Source organism: Polyodon spathula, chromosome 17 (genome assembly GCF_017654505.1).
Source record: "Polyodon spathula isolate WHYD16114869_AA chromosome 17, ASM1765450v1, whole genome shotgun sequence".
NCBI classification, from domain to species: Eukaryota; Metazoa; Chordata; class Actinopteri; order Acipenseriformes; family Polyodontidae; genus Polyodon; species Polyodon spathula.
Genome location: NC_054550.1, coordinates 8,365,054 through 8,387,509, shown reverse-complemented (window position 1 = coordinate 8,387,509; position 22,456 = coordinate 8,365,054). Strand labels below are relative to the sequence as shown.

Below are 22,456 nucleotides of genomic sequence, written 5' to 3'. Positions count from 1 at the left end.
AAATGAATCAACTTTATTGTCAGTTATATATTTTTTTCCAGTGATCCCTGCACTACAGCATTTATCCCACAGTTTCAACCCCCACAGTATTTATCCCACAATTTCATCCTCCACAGTATAAGGCCTCTCTACTGATAATGAGGAGAGGCGGGATGGAACTGCCTGCCAGTGTCAACTCTTAGGCCGGCACAGGTCCATTAAGACAATGAAGTGTTGAACAGGTTGGATGCCATTAGATTAAAGAACTGTGGCCTATTTCCACACGGATTAAACACTTTGAGTTTAATTCCAAAGTCACAACTGTAGAGCATGTCCTATGGACGTTTATTAACTCTTTCAACACTGGGGACCTCTAAAAAGAACAGTTGGGAACAATAACACAACACAGCTGATCAGCTCACTGATCCCAGTCTTGGCTGTGCCACAGTATCACGTTTGCATCACTTACTTCCATGTACAGTACAACCACTGAAACGATTTCATTATCTCTTATAGGTTTCACTTTAACCATATCATCTTTCAGTTACTTACTTTTCAACCAATAACCACAAAGGTCATCTTCTATTAAGGTACATCAATAACCAAAACCAAAGATCTTACTCACAACCTTTTAACATTTGAATCCACTGATCTCAATGCTTGCAGCAATCTAAAATATTCTGCAAGTAACAATGACACCTTACATGGTAGTTATTTCCAAGTAACAAATTCTTCTCAGATGCATGGGCAATGTACACTAGTAATATGTACGTGTGTGTGTGTAAAGCTCCTAATTATATTACAGAAGACCTGCTTCATTATTAGTTTATTCTCCTGTACCTACTGAGGTTGGGAAGACAGAAAGTAAGGTTTATTCACTTCCTGCCAGCACTCTGGATGGGGTGATGTTTCTGTTCCCCCTCCCCCTCTCCTTCACTCATCTGCTAAGTGAGTTACTTGGATAGCAATCGAAGGGAAGAGCTCATAAGAATTAATTAACCGCAAAACAACCATCTCCTGCCCAGAGGCGCCACGGCACAGATGCTCCTTTAGGGCTTGGCTAGTCATGATAGGCATGTGGGTGACCCCAGACACACTTATAAGGGTGCAATGCTCACAATCCAGGCTGGTGGTGGCGGAGTTAACTCCTCCCTGCCAAAAATCTAGATGAATCCATTGCCACTTATAACACCCCATAAGGCTTGCATTTTAATTACGTAGACTGGGATGATTTACATATTAAGTTTTTATAATGTATTTATTTCTGTGCATCATATGCCCCAATTGTTAAAGCTTCCCCTCTTTCTTTTAGTTTACCTTCTGCAATTCTTCCACTATTTTTGTCAGTTAAAAACCTGAAAAAGCAAAGCCCAACAGTGTGCTATTATTAAAATAAGAAAACGCTGAAATGCAAATACACTCATTTCAAAGCGACTGAATGTCCAAAACCCTGCTGTGTCATAGCAGGTTAAAGTCAACAAGTTATAAAGATGGACTTGATTGATGGTGAAAAAAGGAACAGTCGGTGTAAAATGAAACTGCTTCTCATGAAATCTGTAATTCGAAACTTTAAATCAATGCATGTGTCCTCAGTTTCCATGAAATGATCACTTCTGCTGAACAACACTACACGCCATTACTAGACCTGTAAATATTGTCAGTGGTTTGTGGATTAGCTTTTTCCTGTTTCCTTCTTGTTTCTTTCCCCAAGTCCTTGTCAGCTTAGTGCAAGGTACTCTTCAGCTCTCCTGGACACATGACAGACAGGTCTATAAACCCAACGCCACAGGTTTCAAACACCCCAAGGCATCGCCTTCAAAACAGTGGATTGTTTGCAATGAGTATCAGCTTTCCCTGGCACAGGGTCTCAGTCAACCTACTGAGTAGGGAACATGGGGAGGAGGGAGGAGGAGAGAGACACACAGGGAAATAAAACCAGGGGACACTGCATAGGCAGGGCATGCCACAGAGTTCAAACACCCACCCAGCGAGCAAGGGGTCATGGGTTACTAAAGCAGGAGCCAAATGCCTAGAAAACCGCTATTTAAAGGATGCTTTTTTATTATTACTATTTATCTCTTTTTGTATTAGGGGAGGGTGAAGTCTTTGTGAATATCTGCACCAAACGTTTCCAGCTAGCTTCCCCCCAAACCCCTCGATTCCCCACATTGTTCTATTTATCTAATTGATTTGACCAAAACAAAATAAACGTAAACCAGTATTTTGATTCTTGAACCGTTTGATATAAAATAAAATAGATACTTGTCAGGTTTGCTAGTGATGCTACCAAACTTTGTAACTCAATTAAGTTCTCCTGCTTAATCAACTCTGCACACTCAATTCTCAGCTCCCTATGGTGGTAACCCTGTTGTTCCTTAATAATAAATCACAAAAATAGTTTTCTGAGACTATCACTCAAATATTAACACACATTAGTGTTGTAAATCGAACCCATGTTGACATCCATTACTGTGAAAATGCTAACAACGATTATCGAGTTAAAATGCTTAAAATATATATATATATATATATATATATATATATATATATATATATATATATATATATATATATCACTCTCCAATTTTCATATTCCCACTATCACTAGCCTTTACCTTGTTTTGTGTAAAATCAGACAAATTTCCAGTGTAAACATAATGGTAAATTAAGAAATAAAAAATCAACCCTACTTTCCAAAGGAAAAAAAAAAAACAAGATTTGAAAACTACATTAACATTATGACCTATTCACATGGAAATAATTCGATCTCTCATTTTACTTTTAAAATTTGCTGTTGGTTACAATTTATAAATTACGCGGCCCAGCTTCTGCTAGAGAAAGCAGCAGTCCCTTCCAGTGTGCCAGGGCTGCAGAGATGCATTTCACTTATTCCTGTCATATTTTAATAAAATCTTGACATGACTTTTTTGCATCGCACTTACTTATCTTCAGTGAATACAACTATATCGTCATTTTTCCAAACAGTATGTTATAGGTATCCTACGCTTTCCTGCAACAGAACTTTCGACAGCAACAACTCTGGTTGATAATTTTATAATACGTACAATACCTCTTCCATACATGGTTGTGTATTTATTATTAATTGACTTCCTGCCCACATCGTAAACAAGATAGGTAGAATATCTTTCATACAAGTATAGGCCTAATCAATCTACATACCATGTCGCATTCAAAAATGCGTCACATACTGGTGTGCTCAGAAAAGCCTTTCACCCACGTGGATTCGCTTACACAGTACATTACTAAGGCCTTACCTACTTCACAGCCGTGAAAAACATGACATGGATCGTGAAAACTGTCTATTTTGTGTACTTTTACCCTGCACTTAAACCCAATTCAGTTATGTGTATCAGTCAAGGTTCCTGATGCAATTATAAGCTTCTTTCAATTTCAAAAAGAAAACAGGACACGATATATTGACTGACACTTAATAGCAGCCAATAACCACTCTGGGCTCACTGATTGGTAGATATGGACATTGGGGGTGGGTTTAGTATCCTAGGAGATCCCAACTGATATTGTTAAGCGAGTGAACATTTACTATCTACAATAATTACAGCAGCAGATCATGTACAATAATTTTGCATTCTACTGGTGGAAAACTATTTTGTACAAACTGCAAAGTTTCATTGGATCACATACGTTGAGCTACAGTCCAGCGGCATTTAGACTGAGACAGTAATCAAAAACGAAAAAGGTGGGCTCCCTTAGGTCGGCCAGGGTGTCCTTGGCTCATTACGCACCAGCGACCCCTGTAGACTGGTTTGGGCGACTGCAGGCTTGCCTGCAAGCTGCCCAGAGCTGCATTGTCTTCCAACGCTGTAGCTCTGGGTTGACTGCATGGCGGGCCTGCAGAGTGAAAAGAAGCGGTCGGTTGATGGCAAACGTTTCGGAGGACAGCATGTGTTCGTCTTCGCCGCTCCTGAGTCAGTGCAGGGGTTGTATCGTTGAGCTGAGCCTAAAAAACTGAATATTTCAAATTGGGAGAAAAAAGGGGGCAAAACCAATTGGCGACTACTAAATAAAACAAAAAAAAAAGCAGATAGTGCATTCCTTCAAAACGAAAAGGTTACATTACCAATAAATAAATAAACAGTGGCACGTGACAACGTAGTAATGTTAAATATTATTATATTATTTCGCTCAGGACAGATGTCTACAGTTGGGACTGATTTATAACAAAATAATACGTAAATTGCATCATCATCCTGTATTTGTTCAGACACATATTCTCAGTAACTTTTACAGGCAACAACACAGATTATGTTCTTGTTTTTAATTTCATGGAATATTTTATTTCATTAAAATATTATCGATTTGTTATTGTGGGGTTCCAATTGATAAATAATTTGATTAATATCGTTACAACCCTAACACATCATTCTAATTACCCACTAAAGGCCCTTAAAACACAAAGACATATTTTAATGGGAGGTGACTGTTTAAAAATGCTTTTCTATACCAGTGAATCAAAGCGAGGAAAGTTTCTCCTCCAGGTGAAAATGACCTTTCCTGAATGAAAGTTACCCCTCCTACAGCTATGGTTCTTAGGCCACAACCATCGGTGGCTTTCATTTTTGTTTAGCGGTTTCTTAAACTGTGCCATTTTAACTGTGCTAAGGAAAATAAATTATATTTAATATGTGGTCAATACAATTGACTCTTAGCAGGCACATGGTTACTAAATTTTTTTACAGTTTTGAGACAGTAAAATGACCTTAATTTAGATCACATTGTTGTTTTCTGATTCAATGTGGCAATATATTTTAGTTTTCTCATAGTTGCAAGCCTTATACAAGACCACTGATGAAGGCACAATCCATCTTAGAAGGAAATTCCCACCAAGAGACATGGAACATGATGTTCCACTGTGGTCAATATTCCCCAGACGGGGCAATTTGTGTGTGATTTAGGCAGAGTGGAAAATAAAGGCCATGTAGTTTTCAGCAGAAATACACCAGATTTAAACATGGTGGCGGTGCATTACACCCCATGTAGTGCTATTTACTTTCTGGAAAGTCACATAACAGCCTTGAAACAGGGATTGCTTTCTTCCCAGCTGCAGAATGTTAAGATAAAGCCATTAGCGCCCTCTTCTGTGCGTAAGGGAGAATCACACCATGTGACAGTCCGTCTCCCCAAATTCTCCAACATTTCATCTGTAAACTAAGAATAATTTCAAAGCAGGTATCATACCACATCTGCTCTTAGGTCTGGTATATCGAATGTGTCATTAAAAAAAAAAAAAAAAGTTATGTGCTGGGAAACATTCAGCTTTAAACTACATTTTGGGCCTGGCTTTTTTTTTTTTTTTTTTTTTTTTTAACTTCTTCAGCAATGCATACTTGTCTGCTTTTATGAAGAGAACAGATTAATGTTTTAAAACTAGAACTCTGTAAAAATGTTAACTGAAAAGATTCCAAGTTAGTGTGAAAGTTCCAAAGCTTTATAGATACTCAAACATAAATAAGCAGTTTTGTTGTTTTAAATCCAGGGAATTTGCTTATAGATGAAAGCCTCTAATTTAATAATACAGGTCTATCTGATTCAATGGGTTTTTGACTAATTTAAAGGAGTGTTAAAACTAACCAGTATTATTTGCTTTATTAACAATATTTCTGGTCCCTCTTTTAATAACTGCCGCTAGATCACTGGAGTGAGTTTGTTCTACAACACCTTAAGGGGCTGATGTAAGGATAGGCGTGGTGCAAACAATTGTGGCTGCAAAATCCTAATTGCCTAGCAGCCAGGCAATTATTTTGCACTGCAGCCTATGTAAACTTCAGAGCAATGCAAACTACTCAACATGCACAAATAATGAGCTGCAATCATGATAATGAGGGTCGCAATGAGCGCCACCTGTGCATCGGGGTATTCAGCGGCCGCACTTATATTCTAGGGGTGAGGTTAGTTACGATAGTAAGGGCAGCAAAGTCCTCCTGGTGCACGGAAAAGAAAAGGTTTTCTGAGGAGGAGCCGAGAGTCCTTACGGCTGAGATCCCCCGGCATGACACCGAGTTATTAGGAAAAGCCTCAGCCAACATCAGTTGTGCTACCAAACAGGACATATGGTCCTCTATAGTGGAGAAAGTCAATGTGAGGACAGTCAACCAGGTGATGAAAAGGTGGCAGGACCTGCGATGGCGAACACAAGCGAAACTCACAATGCAGCACAGGCATGCAGCAGGAACATGAGGAGGGCAGCCAGCCACATCACAGCTGACACTGCTGAAGAGGAAGCGGAGAGGACAATCCATCCCAAACAAAGTGTCCCTGGGTTTGAATATGCAGGGCCTACTCCTCTGAATGTTTTCCTGCCAGTCCTCAACAAGAGCCAAGCATCTATAGCGTGTTCTCTGAAATACCTGCATATACCAAACTAAGGTATAAAGCACATGTAAAGAACCACATCCAACAGCGATAGTCACTAGTGATAACACGAGATAAGTCAATTGCTTTTAAAACCTTGGTTAGCATTTCTGGAGTGCTGAAGGCGCATTCCATGTAAACGGCCATTAACACTTTGTTTTTGTATCACAGCCACAGCAATAGTGACAGTAAATTAAGCTGCACTGCATTTTCCTAATGCAGTTTAGGCTCTTGTGGGACTCTTCAGTTGAAAGAGAAAGCTGACGTAAGGGGACAGCTTAAGAGACCCAGATGTGTGTGCGTGTGGAATGATGCATAATAGCTGTACAGCACCTCATCAATCCTGAAGAAGATGGTCTTTTACAAGGAGTTACGAGGAGCAATGCTTCATCTCAACAGTGGAAAGGAGGGGGATTTATTTAACCCACTCCTCCCCTTACAAGTTGTCCAGTGATTTACAGCTCCCTTTCACACATGTAAGCCTGTGCACTATGGAAGTTTTTACCTTTTACTTACCTTTTGGCTTCTTTTCACTGTGCTCAACCAACTTATTTTAGGCCACTGCGCTTATCATAATAATTGAAGCCATTAGTGTAAGAGTATATCATTGAAGATTACCAAAGTCATAAAAGTCAATGGCTTTAATGAAGTTGGATGTATCTAGGTATTGTTGCTCACCAACAGTGTTATAGGACCTAGCAAGAACAAGAACTTGTTGAATCACAGCCACAGCCACAGCCCATCGGAAATGTTAAACAAATGAAAAGGGTCTGTTTCACTTCAACAGAGCGATGAAAATTAACTTTCCTATTGCTGTGTGTATAAAATTCTAACGTTGACCCACTTGAGCAATTTAGTTCAATTTTTACTACTTTGCATCCATTTTTAGTGCAAGCTCCATCTTTAAACAACGTCAGTCTGCAGTACGTTGTTCAGCATGATGAAAAGAGATTAACAGTAACAAATAACACATTGTGTAGAGATAGCGTTCACATTAAAAAACGTCTATTCATCTCAAAAAAGTGATACTTATCAGGTTCTTGCACTGATGGTACAAACAAGCATTCAACCTGATTTTGACAACAGACCCAAATAAGTTCCCATATCTCCATCAGACTGGCTCTTGTTCAAGACATATGTGTACACCACGGCTTCTACGGTCTTGTTTCAGAAACGCTGGGCATAAACGTTACATTGTGCTTGTGGCACACGTGCAGGTCTGCCATTCTTCAGGATTGAGTGATTGAGACTGTTTTAGGCTTCCACCTTTTTTAACGGGCGTTCTACAGTTCTACAATAAACGGTCAGCCATTAAGCATGAATTCACTAACCACCAACTTCAACCAATTTTCTGGGTCACTTGAGGTTTCTACTTGAGGGTTTTATATAAATATCAGAACCAAAAAATACTAAGCTGACCTGAAGACATACAACAGGGACTGGTAAGTAATACAGAAATGTATGACACTACTTTGAAAATCAACTAAAAGACCTGACTGTCCCACAACATTGAGCTGTTCAACATAATGACAAACTCAAAGCAGCTAGGACATCTCCCTGAACTGCCCTACCTGTCTCTGCATCTCCTCCACCTGTCTCTGCGGGATGCTCTTCAGAATGCTGTACATCTCAGACAGCTTGTCTTCAGGAATCACCACCAACGCCCTTGCCAGGAAATACACACCAGATTGGTATGGAAACGGGCACTCAAAGGCACATCTACTTCAGAATCAGGACATGGCCTGAAGAATGCTTTCAGATGTTGTCAATAAGTGTCAGACTCATCACAGAAGTGGTGTTTTTCATACCAATTTTAAAGGCTATATAACATTAAAAAAGTTTAAATGCATCCTAAAAATGCAATGTAAAGATTTGCAGGAAATTATAATCTAGCACAGTGTATTGTTATTGCAACATATATCATATGTATTTAAGTTCTATTGCCAGCAAATATGAAGCAATTTTTACTGCCGTTAACAGTAGGCCATTATATAAGCTGCCAGCTTTGACAACAAAAATTCTCTTGCCAAGATATAAAAAAATATGTTTTACAGTATGATTTCAGTATGTGTCTCCCTATGTTTGGTAAATGTTTTATTAGCAGGTGGTTGCAGGATAATGCAGTGCTTGTAGGGCTCACCTTTTCCAGTCGAGTACTTCGGAGAAGGGCAAGATGTATGAGTCTGCGATTATGACAGGCACACAGCCTGCCTGCAGCACATCACTGAGCACAGCCTGGCCGAGACGAGCCCCACGCAGAACCACGCAAAACGTAGACTCCTGCAGAGGGATGGAGAGATAGGGATAAGCAAAGTGTACTAGGTTACTATACTGCACAAGGGTGTAACAATATATACCACACTGCCCTAAGGTTAAAATAATAGATCACAAGCAGGGTATAATCAAAATCAAAAAAGATAAAGACCCTTTGTCTTTGGTTTACCTTAACCTTTATCTTATATTCTATTAGTCTTGCTTCCAATACCTGGAGTTTATAAAACTGACACATGACAATTATATATCCAGGATGAGAAAACTTCCAATCACTGTCAAGGCTCTGTCACAATTCCGGTACATCTCACCCTGTATACATCCTGTGTACAGAACATGTAACACGAATATAAACTAAAAAAAAAAAAAAAAAAAAAAAAAACACTAAAAAAAAAAACTTTTTTTAATAGTAGTTCCCAGTACAACTTTTATAACATTTATAACAAGTTCACATTTTGTGTGTAGGAGACATCATTTCGCAGTTTGAGCAGCTCTGCTTTGCATTCCTCGTCTCCAAACTGCACAAGATATCTCTTATAACACTATGAGAGCCCTACACACAATAATAGTAACAGTTTCCAAATTTTCCTACTGCAACAAAGAAATCCCCCCCACCCACCCCAAAAACCCTCACAAATAAGCTGAACCTACACCATAGTGTCTGCATGCGATATATTATACTAAATAAGAAAGAGAACAGGCTTCACACAGTATGTCAGTACGTGAGGCAAGACCAGCAGGGTCTGCATATCTGAAGGTGCCAGCTGCTGGCAGATGCATTGGCTTGTTCAAAGGGCTAGAAACAGCCCTTCAATGTGTCCTTATAATGCAGGTGGGGATTCCTGTCAGGGCTTAGCTAAACCCCCTGGGATCAGCTCCCAGATGTGAGGCTGTATGCAGGCCCAGGATCTCTTGATAAGCATACTTCCTGTCTAGACAAGGCTGTGTTATAAATCCATTGCTAGGATGGGCAGTGCTGCTATTTTTCAGGCATTTCACAGAACAGTGCATGTGGGTGGGGAGAGATCTACAGAGGCAGAGGTAAGAAGAGAATGAGGGGAAAAAAACAACTCTGATAGTGACTGTGCTAGGATTTCATTTTATTTTTCTAGAAGGATCAATTTTAGGAAATAAATTGGCTATGCAAGCTGAGAAAATGAATTTATCACAATCAAAGTCAAGGATGTTACCCATTACATGTCAGCAACTAATGGAAGAATTAGTCTAATTAGGAAATGAACAGATAACACTGTGGATGTATAAATGGGCTTCACTGGAGCAGTTAGATAGAGAAGTCTGCTTTCATCCCGGCGAGCAGCGATTGCGTTCTCTATTCTTACCTGCAGTGTCTGGGGATAGTCGTAGACCTGGCCCCTGTAGCAGCGTTTCCTGGTGGGGGAGACCCCCTCAGACAGGTTGGTGCACTTGTCCAAGATCAGAACTGCCTCCCCGTTCTCAGCCTTCAGAGCCTCCAGCTCGGCACGGTACTCCATGTGAACCGCAGTCTGACTGGACAGCACAAAGTACGGCCGCGGGCTGGGAGAGGGAGCAGTGAGAGACTCAGCACATCACACAACCACCACTGCTGAGGGGAGGAGGGGGCGTTCACATTTTTAGTTTTGTTGTAATGAATTGGCAATACAGTCTCCCCTATGTAATCACAGAGCAGGGGCAAGTGGGAGATTTCTTACAACATGATAATGCCCCAAGCCTGCCCTAAAATAGGGATATAGAGGTATAATATAATAGCAATCATGCTGAATAGCATGTTGACTTTATGATGTACACTAGTGTGAACCAAGTTGACACACTGTTCCATAGGTCTATACTGCCCTGGACCATGACATACAAAGAAAATTGTGAATGAAAAATGGTTGCTCTCTTCAGACGGTTTGAATACAGACTAGCTTACCCAGGCTGCTTCTTTGGTAACTCCACTTCGGCAGATAGGGGGCTGTAGACAGGGATGCTGACATCATAGCCCTGCCGATAGGTCCATGTTGAGAACCCTCCCCCAGCCAGCAGAGCCCTGCAACACAGCGGCACACACTCTCAGACCCCAGCGACAGACCCACTGTTGATCTCTTCAGATCTCTAAAGGAGGGATAGGCTTGGTCACTATGAAGGACCTCTAGGCAATAATCCAATCTCTGTGCATTGTACTATTCCTTGGTGTCGTTTTTGGGCATTCTAAAATAGCTAAGACTTTTAAAAAAGCAGGATCTGATTTTCATTCACGAAGGTTTCACCTCCTATGAAACCTGCTTACCAATAACACCCAATAGTAGTTGTAGTACAAGGGAATTTAAAGCCCAGAAAAGCTAAACAGACATGTAAATTGAATATTGTTAAGAGATAACATTTTATAGGAAAAACCTATAGAATACTTATGTTTTTTAAAACCGTACACAGCAAATAAAACTTTATCCATTTTAAGGAGGGTTTTAAAGAATCTTAGGAAATGCAGATACAGCAAGGGGTGCGGATGACCCTTTTATGGTCACTAATTAACACAAACCACCATCAGAAAACTAGTGAGAGCAACTAGCCCATCTGCTTTTCCCTTACAGGAGGGCGGTGAGGCTAGCAATACAGGCCCAGTGACTGGCAACCTATGCAATGCTGTGGAGCCCGCACACAGACCTGGATCACAGGAACAGAATCATTTACCACATGTCTGACCACAGGATCCAGTCATGGCGCAGGTGTATCATAGGAAACTCCCTGCATCTCAACACTGGACAATTATCTTATCAGGGCTTTTTTATACTGAACACTCCACTTTTTCACTTTGCTTTAAGCAGATGAAATAGTCTATACAGTTTATAAATAAGACAGTTAAGGGTTAATACAGTTAACTATTATCAAACAGTTGATGTTTAAAGGTGACAATTTTCCCCTCTAATTCATGCAAGATCAAAGCTCTAGACGCTTTCTCATTTGTTTTTTATTTTATGAATTTCACCCTCTGAAAATCTAGCAAGGGTCTTGCTGGATATCATGTTGATTTAAACTGACAGTAAAAAGAAAAAGCAGCTTTCTTATACTGGACATCCTTACATTACATATTGGTAACAGATGTCGAATGTAATAATAGATCATGTAATAATGGTATAGATTTGTGGATGTCAAACAATGTGGACTGATTGTTAGTTAAGATAAAATAGGTGCACTTATAAAAGGAAGAAAATATACAGGCCTTTTGTGGCATTTTACAACACAATACTGGTCTACAAATAAAAAGGACGAACAATTATTGAGCAACGTCTCCACACTTACAAAAACACTGATACAATACTGCCCTCTAGTGGCCTTCTGCAATACAAACACTGCTAAGAAAACATACTACATACCTTTTGTAAATATACTAACCACGGAAAATGTATTTTGTTCGTGGGTGTGAAAGAATTGTGTGTGTCTGTCATTCTGCCTTGTCAGGACAAATGAGCTATGGTACAGATATTAATTTTAAAAAAAAAAACTGTAATGTAAATGGTACCTGTCTCTGGGAACATCCAGTGCAGTGTTATACTCTGGGGGCCCTCCAGGTAACATATTAAACAACAGGTGGTTCATCCCCCTGTCCCATCTGCAAACAAACAAAATAAACTATTATGGCAAGCTATATTTCTAGTGTGTTATCTTTCATAAATTATTTTACACATATAGGCCTGAAAGTTGCTTGGCATACACTCAACGGGAATACTCAATACTCTTTCAATACACAATACTCTCTTAACAGGGTTTTCAATTCCAATTCCTTTTGAAAATCAAGTCCCAATTACTTCGAAGGAATTGGAATTGGTATTCTAGAGACAGAACTGTTGTGACTGTTCAGCTGCTTTCATTTAAAGCCAATTTAATTGACTAACAGCGACTTCAATTTAGTTAATGTGTTGACACTGCGAGAAGCTAATTTTAACACCATATTGCTAATTACAAGTGTGTTCAATGGTGTGTTGGAACTAATTAAAAGGAATTGGGAATTGATTTTTACAAGGAACTGGAATTGACCCCAACCCTGCTTTCAACTCTTGCATTCACTGAAGCAGTGGAGTAGAGGTACACCATCATGTTAGACATGTGACATGTAAGAATAAGAAGGGTTCTGGGATACACAGCTGGGGTAGTGAGGTACCTGTGCAGCTGTGCCAGTGCTTGAGCAGTCTCACGGATGCGTAGCGAGTTCTGGTTCAGGACATCGATGGAGGGGATGAAGAGGCAGGCTCGGCTCACATCGTCAGTGTAGAACTCGCTATCGGAGATGGCGCTCAGCAGCTCGTTGTACTCCCGCGAGAGCCCAGTGCTGCTGATAGGAGTGCCCAGCTCATCCACATAGCGGTGCAGGGGGTAGATATACACCTTCACACACACACACACACACACAAACAAGCAATTAAACCGGACTGTCATAGGACAGGATACTTAGCAAAGGAATATAACTGCTCATTTAGTGCCAGCAAAATATGTACTGAGTGCAAGCAATGTCCGAGCCAGTGGGGTAGTGAGGGGGGGGAATTGACATTCTGAACCCTCACACTTTGAGTAATGAATTAATTAGTACTGGAATAATGATTATAGCTATCTTAACAGCAGCTTTAAAACTTTATTCAATACACTTACAATTAAACTAATAATAAAAATATCCACATATTACTTCCTTCCACCCCAGTTATATTTAAAAAAGAACTCAAAAAATTTTTGTGGCCAAACCACGTCCTGTTTATAACATGGTGTTCTGCCCATATTAATGCCTATTGATAGTTGATAATACGACCTGGTCTACGGCTTCTTTTCTGTAGCATTGTACTTACCTAGTTGACATGATCCTAAGGGAAAAACAGCATAAGAGATATGAGGATGTCCCCTATGCATAACAAAGTGGTTTATTTTAACTTGTCCTGTTCTACAGACACGCCTACATGTAAATAACATGTGTGTGTGTGTGTGTGTGTGTGTGTGTGTCGTTCATGGAGGACACCTTCAAATCTCTGCTCACAGTTATGCATTCTTTCCCAATAGAGGCCATGTTAAAGCCTGGTTGCTAAAATGCTACATAACTGTAGGCAAGCACCAAATAATAATTTTTCCATGACCGGCATATTGTAAACTGTCAGTTGATATTATTGAGTTATTATGTTTTAAAAGAGACAAGTGTGACACAACCTGGAGGAATGAGAAACAGACCATTCCAAAAGTACTTTAACTTCTGATTCAACTGATGTATTGCAGTCTTTCCCAGACAACAGGAAGAGACAGCTGACAGGCATATAGGTTTTAAAGCACGTGTGGCTACCCACCTTGATCCTGTTCTTGGGGTTGTAGCCGCAGCGGTACACGTCAAAGCAGGTGTGCATGCGGCAGCTGAGGTCCCCACGCTCTGGGATGGGGCTGGAGGCAGGCAGGTGCACCAGGGGCGAGTCATGCACGCTGCGGCGCTCCACGCTCCAGTCTGCCGTCGACTCGATGGAGTGCGGCCAGAACTGGAACATGCCGGTGGCGATGAGGCCCAGCAGCACCACAGAGAACAGTGCTATATAGTAGATCCGGTGTTTGGTCTTCATCCGCGGGATTAGTGCAGGCCCTCTGGCACTATACTTCACCGACGCACACATACTGAGCCCAATGGCTCTGCTCAACCAGGTCTGAAAAAAGAAGGGGGGGGGGGGGGGGGGGGTACGACTTGATTTGCATTAGAGGAATTTGTGGGGAGGTGTTTCCTTTATTTGTGGTTGATGATCCATGAAGACACGGGTTGGATGGAGAATAGAAAGGGCTCCAGGTGCTGTGTGCATGCATCTCATATCTGTCTATTTCGCTTACCTTTTTCTCCTTGGGGCATACTCTTGCAGTAATATTACCAGCATTGGCAACACAATGAATTTTTAACATTTATTGCAGAACACTTGGTCCATATAGCTACTGATAATGATATGATACCATAGTGCCACAATTGAAATCAATGTGCATTGATTTATACTACTGACCCTTAGTACAGAACCACTGCAGTGAATTGCATTACATTATTCTTTCATAACGGCACTCCAATACAGAGACCCTCTTTCCAGTAAAAGCCAGAAGGCTTTTAAAAGGATACCTGAAGACAAATGGTATGGAGAAAAGAAAGGGCGTTGTGTGCATACAAAAGAGCTGTGCATCGCATGCTCATGATGAGAACATGTGTATTACTTTGATGACTTTTTTCTCCATGGGGGACAGCCTAGACAAATATTGTTTGTATAATTTTAAAGCTTGTGAAAGGTTTTCTAATAAAATAAAAAAAAAAAAAAATGAATTCATACAAGTCATTGACTAAAAGGGTCTGGCAACCCCCACTTGAAAATAGCCTGTTACTGGAGCACGGCTTAGTGATACATTTGATCTGCTGTAAATATTTGCTTTTAACCCTACAATGTTTTCCCTGTTGCTATAACAGTAATTAGGACAGTGGTATACAATACATATTGATACAATGAAACAGCCCAGAAGAGTGCTTTTCCAACTCAACAAACATGATCACAGTAACATCCTGTATAACCAAAACACTGAACACACGTGAAAAAAAAAAAAAAAAAAAAAAAAAAAAAACCTCAGAAAAATATCAAATGAGAATCCAAACTCATATATGGAATATAATGATCTTAGTTTCACTACAGCAGTCTAAATCACTAAACTATAAACTACAGCTTTTTGGCAACAACTTAGTTCATAAAAGGTATCTCACGAAATTAAGCTAAGCTGGAAACTACTGCGATGACAGTCAAGGAATCTGTAGCTGTTTGCATTACTTTTTGACAGTTCTGTACAGATGGAAGCAAATATATATCTTTAGATATTCCGAAAATCTGCATCAAATTAAAAATCAAAACACCCACCCTATTCATGTCGTTTTTACAAACAACAACAATCCGATCAAACTAACCTTCAACACCCCCAATTGTAGATGAAGCTAACTTCTGAATGCTAATTCATGTCTTCGCCTTTGACAAACGCAAAAAAACCCCCCCAAAACTTAAAAAAATCTAGGTTGACAGCGGTGTGAAACTACTGTTGTACGCTAGACTGTAGCAAATTCATATCTATGAGCAAAATTATTATCCTGATTCGTGGAAGCTGACAGGATGTGACGCGGAGAACACTGAAAATATATTTATTAGTTGCCTTACTCTTAAGTAGCGACACCCGGTGATGCGGAGGTTCTCTTCTTTTTAGCACATTCTATTTGCTTCGGACTTTTTTTAAATGCAACTTTTAATTGGCAAACAATTTGGCAGCATAACTTTTTTTTTTAATGTTTTTGAAAGTAACTAGGAAAGAGACAAAGAACAACTAAATTATTACTGATACTGCGAAAGAGACAAAGAACAATATATATATATATATATATATATATATATATATATATATATATATATATATATATATATATATATATATATATAGTACTGTGCAAAAGTTTTAGGCAGGTGTGAAAAAATGCTGTAAAGTAAGAATGCTTTCAAAAATAGACATGTTAATAGTTTATATTTATCAATTAACAAAATGCAAAGTGAGTGAACAGAAGAAAAATCTAAATCAAATCAATATTTGGTGTGACCACCCTTTGCCTTCAAAACAGCATCAATTCTTCTAGGTACACTTGCACACAGTTTTTGAAGGAACTCGGCAGGTAGGTTGGCCCAAACATCTTGGAGAACTAACCACAGTTCTTCTGTGGATTTAGGCAGCCTCAGTTGCTTCTCTCTCTTCATGTAATCAGACAGACTCGACGACGTTGAGATCAGGGCTCTGTGGGGGCCATACCATCACTTCCAGGACTCCTTGTTCTTCTTTACCCTGAAGATAGTTCTTAATGACTTTCGCTGTATGTTTGGGGTCGTTGTCATGCTGCAGAATAAATTTGGGGCCAATCAGATGCCTCCCTGATGGTATTGCATGATGGATAAGTATCTGCCTGTACTTCTCAGCATTGAGGAGACCATTAATTCTGACCAAATCCCCAACTCCATTTGCAGAAATGCAGCCCCAAACTTGCAAGGAACCTCCACCATGCTTCACTGTTGCCTGCAGACACTCATTCGTGTACCGCTCTCCAGCCCTTTGGCGAACAAACTGCCTTCTGCTACAGCCAAATATTTCAAATTTTGACTCATCATTCCAGAGCACCTGCTGCCATTTTTCTGCACCCCAGTTCCTGTGTTTTCGTGCATAGTTGAGTCGCTTGGCCTTGTTTCCACGTCGGAGGTATGGCTTTTTGGCCGCAAGTCTTCCATGAAGGCCACTTCTGACCAGACTTCTCCGGACAGTAGATGGGTGTACCAGGGTCCCACTGTTTTCTGCCAATTCTGAGCTGATGGCATTGCTAGACATCTTCCGATTGCAAAGGGAAGTAAGCATGATGTGTCTCATTTGCTGCAGTAAGTTTCCTTGGCTGACCACTGTGTCTACGGTTCTCAATGTTGCCTGTTTCTTTGTGCTTCTTCAAAAAAGCTTGGACAGCACATCTGGAAACCCCTGTCTGCCTTGAAATTTCTGCCTGGGAGAGACCTTGCTGATGCAGTATAACTACCTTGTGTCTTGTTGCTGTGCTCAGTCTTGCCATGGTGTATGACTTTTGACAGTAAACTGTCTTCAGCAACCTCACCTTGTTAGCTGAGTTTGGCTGTTCCTCACCCAGTTCTATTCCTCCTACACAGCTGTTTCTCTTTCAGTTAATGATTGTGTTTCAACCTACATATTGGATTGATGATCATTAGCACCTGTTTGGTATAATTGTTTAATCATACACCTGACTATATGCCTACAAAATCCTTGACTTTGTGCAAGTGAACCTAAAAGAATTGATCCTGTTTTGAAGGCAAAGGGTGGTCACACCAAATATGGATTTGATTTAGATTTTTCTTCTGTTCACTCACTTTGCATTTAGTTAATTGATAAATATAATCTATTAACATGTCTAGTTTTGAAAGCATTCTTACTTTACAGCATTTTTTCACACCTGCCTAAAACTTTTGCACAGTACTGTATATATATATATATATATATATATATATATATATATATATATATATATATATATATATATATATATATATTCCTATATATATATATATATATAAGATATATATAAAGTTGATACTATATATATATATATATAATATATATACATTTTTTTGGAACGATTAAATTGTTTTCAACGATTGATTTTAGTTTTAGAGCATTTCATAGCACTGGAAAATAACCTTGGTAATTCCAGAATAACCACAGATAGGTGACTGTGACTGATGCAAACCAGAGTGATTCAATTGTGCTAACTCATTAAAAAAATCTAGAGAATATACTATATTAGAGTCCATATTATATTGGAGACATTAAAATTACCCATGGTATGCCCAGACTAGTGTATTTATGTGAGCAGACTGAGACAGACAGGTAGGGGACTTTCCATAACTGACCTGCAGGGAATTCCAAAAGATTTGGTTTGAGAGTAATGATTTCCAGGAATAAACGAGCGTCTCTGGAACACCCCGATTGTTGTTGCAACAAATGCAAGCTAAGAGAGGGCCTATTGTATAGTGTAATATATTATGTAGCGCTCTCAAGTGGTGAAAGCTAAGTTAATGTTATGACCGGATGTGCGCACTGGAATGAAGACGTTTACAATGTAAGCTGCCGAATAAACGGGTTAATTTATGTTCCCGTAACAAGATCTCTGTGACTTATTTCCCTACACTAACCCACTCACCAGTATATTACATGTCCCATTTCAAAAGAGAGTTTGTACAGTTTGCTCCCCTGGAAGATATGTTTATACTGAGGTTAGTTCAGGTGAGCCGGTGTTTAACTTCAATGGAAAGGATACCCGATGCCCGGGAAAGGATACCCGATGCCCGGGACCAGCTTTACAGTCTGAAGGAGAAGAGAAGAACAGGAAAAGATGGGGTCCCTCTTGACCTGAAGAGAAGAGCTTGCTTGCTGCTAAATATATATTTTTTAAATTTAATTTCCTTTTTTTTTAAATCATAAAATATAGTTGCATACTGCATTTTCTACAATTAAAACTAAACCTGTAGCTTTCTGGCCACTAGCACAATTTCTCTAAAAGATTAATTATAGCTGATTTTCTTTTAGCACCTTATTCAGCAAAGCAGCAACATCTTGAATTTTTTATAAACGAGACAAGAGCTAGGGGCTTTTTTTCTAACTAATCATTTTCTCTGAAAAACGAACTTATATCCATAATGGCCATCTAGGCAGTATATTTTTTTTATCGGTCAAAAGGTCAGAGTGTTGTTTGGTGCTGAAGTATCACATTTTTTGTTAAGGTGTTAATCAAGATGTATAATTACAATGCTAAACTTATTAATTAAATGTGCTAAGCTTATGATTTAGATTTATCAAACTAATGTATTATAATTATATTTACTTCGAGTAGTATGTGCATTTTTGCTTGAACGTGCTAAATATTTTGTAGTATGAATTTAAACATTTAGGTAAGCTTGATCGCTAGCAGGCACATTGTAACCACATACTGCATGAGCAGGGGTGTGTGTGTGACGTCATGAAAGGTGGGTGCAGCTGAAAAATTGGACATAAAAACTTTACTCAAACGATAACAGAGCGTTCTTCTTTTTCCGACCTCCGATCCTCGGCTGAGCTCTTCAGAATTTGAACCCAGCCTCTGTAGAATCCTGATTTGAGACTGCCTGAAAAGCCTTTATCAAGTGATTGGCATCAATCCGCTCTGATTCAATTACACCTCAAAGAAGAGGGTAAGTATGCATTGGCTGCCTAAAATATAGATGCCTTAAACATGAGTAGAATTAATCCATACATTCTGTAAGGTGGTTTGGTTAAAATGCCTGACAGAAAACAGTAACTGGTTTTAATTGATTCTTGTTAGTTTGTTGGTTAATACTTGTATGATATTTTTCCAACGTGATAAAACATTGTTAGAAATCAAAGTCTTGCATTACTGTTGCAGTAATATTCCTAATTAGGAACGGTTTCAGACAAACCATTGTTAAAAACGTTGCAATATTATCATTATTGTTCTTCATTAAATATAATCTCTCTGAAGGAGACTGTTATCCTAATACATGTATCGTGTCTGTTTTTGGCTCTCATAATGTTTAGTGGATTCAATGTGTTCATTTCACTCGGGACCGATGCATGAAAATTAACCACTAGGAGTACTGCTCCCTCCAGCGTGACACAACTATGGAATTATAGTGTTGTACTATACTGCAGAACTGATATAGAAGATATTACAGTGTGTACTATTATACTGCACGATAGCATATACTACAGTGTGTACCAGAGTATTATACTATACACAGTGTCTAGGATAGGATATACTACAGTGTCTACTATAGTATATTTTACAAGATTGTAGAATAGTAGACACAACAGTGCCTCATATAGTCCTTTAATATACACCGTAGGGAGGCTACAATAACTAATATGCAACCATATTTTTGCACAGTGTAGTACTGTATAACATACTGTAGTGCACCACAAGGTACGACACTACATACTATAATATTGTATAGTAAGTACTATAGTTTTCTATGGTATTCTATAGGTCATTTTCATGTGGGATAAAATGCTGCTGCTGCAAAAAAAAAACCCACGGAAGAGCACAGGTTGATCCAATCAGCTGCTTAGTTATGTGGTTCTTGTTCTATTCAGATTTGATTTGTGCTAGTGTTCGGTTACTTTCTGTTGCTCAGGTGACACCCTTCTCAAATACAAGGTAACAATAGTGTAATGTGTGCACATTCATAGTTTATCTCTCCTATAAAGATTTCAGCTGCTGCCCCAGGTGATGTATTGTTTTCTGATTTTCTTTCATTATTAAATAAGAAAGTAACTAGACCCATTGTTTGAGTTCAGTTCCCATGCTAAGAAACAGCTCTAGCTTAGAAGTTCATAGAATTGGTACAGATGGGATTATTGCACTATAAAAACAGAGTAGTAAAATGGTGATGTTACAGTCATACAGTACATTCAATTACAACATTAAAGGAAAACCATGTGGCAGCAATGGTAAAGTGCCACACCATAGTAATCCAAATGTATTACCCTGAATAAACTCTTGCAGAACTATAATCAGATCCCAGTATTACCAGCAATGGCAACACAATGGATTTGGAACAAATATTGTACAGCACTTGATCCACACAGTAACCACAGATGCTGATATACTGATATGATACCACGGTACTGCAATTTAGATCAATTTAGATTAATATATACCATTGACACCTTAGTAGAGATCCACTGTAATACCAGTGAATTGCAATCAGAGATGATTTCCTATGGGCACTCCAATAGAAAATGACCCTGTTTCCATTCAAAGTCAAAGGCTGTTATGTCCTTGAATATGTTGTGAGTCACAACACTGAATCTCCACACAGAACACAAGAGTTATTGTGTCAGTCCCACCTTGGAGAGATTTACTGTTGTTATCATACATACCGGTTGGACAACAATATTGCTCACTAACATTAGGAAGTGTCCTAGGGCAAGTGGTGGCATGTTACAACACAGCAATAAGAGAAATGAATTACAGAATAGTTTATTAGTTAAGGAAATTAATTTGTTTATGACACTACCATTTATAAAAATGATATAACCAGTACAGTCTACAAGTTTAATGTACCATATCAAATATAATGCTGAGATTTGAGTTTGATATGTATATGTATATGTATATATTTATATATATATGTGTGTGTGTGTATATATATATATATATATATATATATATATATATATATATATATATATATATATATATATATATATATATATATATATATAGCCTGTCTTTGAAACATATAGATGTGCCCATCCGTAACACCGTGTAACAATTTTTTTTTTTTTTTTTTTTTGTTCCTGGGTAGTAAGTGCTATTTCCTAATTGCTTATGCCTCAAAAGTATAGAAAATGGCTATTATTCCCCACAAACTTTGCTTTTGTGACCAGGACAGTGATATTTCAAAATATCACTATTTCCAATGGGAAAACGGGCAAATGTGTGTCTTTTCGTTCACATAAAGTCAGAAAAAAACAACATATGAATCCAAATTAACATGTATTTATACTAAAGTAATACAAAAATGACTACAAAAGATTTAGAAGCGAGTAGTTTTTGGAGGTTTACGATTATACTGTAAATACAGTATAATCGTAAATCTCGAAAAACTACACACATTTGCTAGTGTCCGTCTATAGGGCCATGTTTATTTTAATCTTCTGAGTTGTTTATTTGAATATCAACATCAACATTTTTTTTTATTTATTTTTTTTTTAAATAAAACTGGTGTTTTCACTTTGTGATATTGCCCTTAGTGTTTGACCAGTTGTCTCGAATTTGTGAAACCCTTTCCTGTACATATATACAGCATATATGTCTATAAACAGTGTTGGTATTGAAACACAGGAAGGAGCCCTGTCGTCAACGCAAAGATGTAGCAGTTTGATGACCACTGGGGGAGTCTACATACTGTTGACATATATACACATGTGATGCTGTTACTCCTGAGGCAATAACATTCATAGAACAATTGGAGAGCAGTGCCCGGCTGTTGTATAACTATTTCAATTGCACAGGACACCCTTCTGTAAAATACAACAAGCTATTGTTTGTGGGGGGGGGAACTATGGTGTTGCTGGCATAACTTATCTAGTAAATATGCAGCTTCACGGAAATCAACTAGGCTAGTATACATAGCCTTCTATTTCTATCCTGTCCTATTGAGTCTTTTGAACTATAGATTATTATTATAGTATTGATTGTAGTTGTGCCGGT

General features: G+C 38.8%; 2 protein-coding genes across 3 annotated transcripts in view; one reads left to right on the top strand and one right to left on the bottom strand.

Annotated features, from left to right (window-relative positions):
- The window catches only part of LOC121329636 (exostosin-2-like), a 41,509-nt gene extending 25,747 nt beyond the window's left edge, over positions 1 to 15,762 (bottom strand). The window contains exons 1-8 of the mRNA XM_041275330.1: positions 15,563 to 15,762; positions 13,941 to 14,285; positions 12,779 to 13,002; positions 12,140 to 12,229; positions 10,553 to 10,669; positions 9,981 to 10,176; positions 8,510 to 8,649; positions 7,941 to 8,034 (exon numbers count right to left, since the gene is read on the bottom strand). Of these exons, the coding sequence (XP_041131264.1) occupies positions 7,941 to 8,034; positions 8,510 to 8,649; positions 9,981 to 10,176; positions 10,553 to 10,669; positions 12,140 to 12,229; positions 12,779 to 13,002; positions 13,941 to 14,255 (1,176 nt within the window). The 5' untranslated portion in view covers positions 14,256 to 14,285; positions 15,563 to 15,762. The remainder of the gene's footprint in view (positions 1 to 7,940; positions 8,035 to 8,509; positions 8,650 to 9,980; positions 10,177 to 10,552; positions 10,670 to 12,139; positions 12,230 to 12,778; positions 13,003 to 13,940; positions 14,286 to 15,562) is intronic.
- A 3,474-nt stretch (positions 15,763 to 19,236) lies between these two features.
- LOC121329960 (CD82 antigen-like) overlaps positions 19,237 to 22,456 on the top strand; it is a 32,766-nt gene continuing 29,546 nt past the window's right edge. For both annotated transcript variants that reach the window (XM_041276095.1, XM_041276093.1), the window contains exon 1: positions 19,237 to 19,412. The gene's annotated coding sequence lies outside the window, so the exon portion shown is untranslated. The remainder of the gene's footprint in view (positions 19,413 to 22,456) is intronic.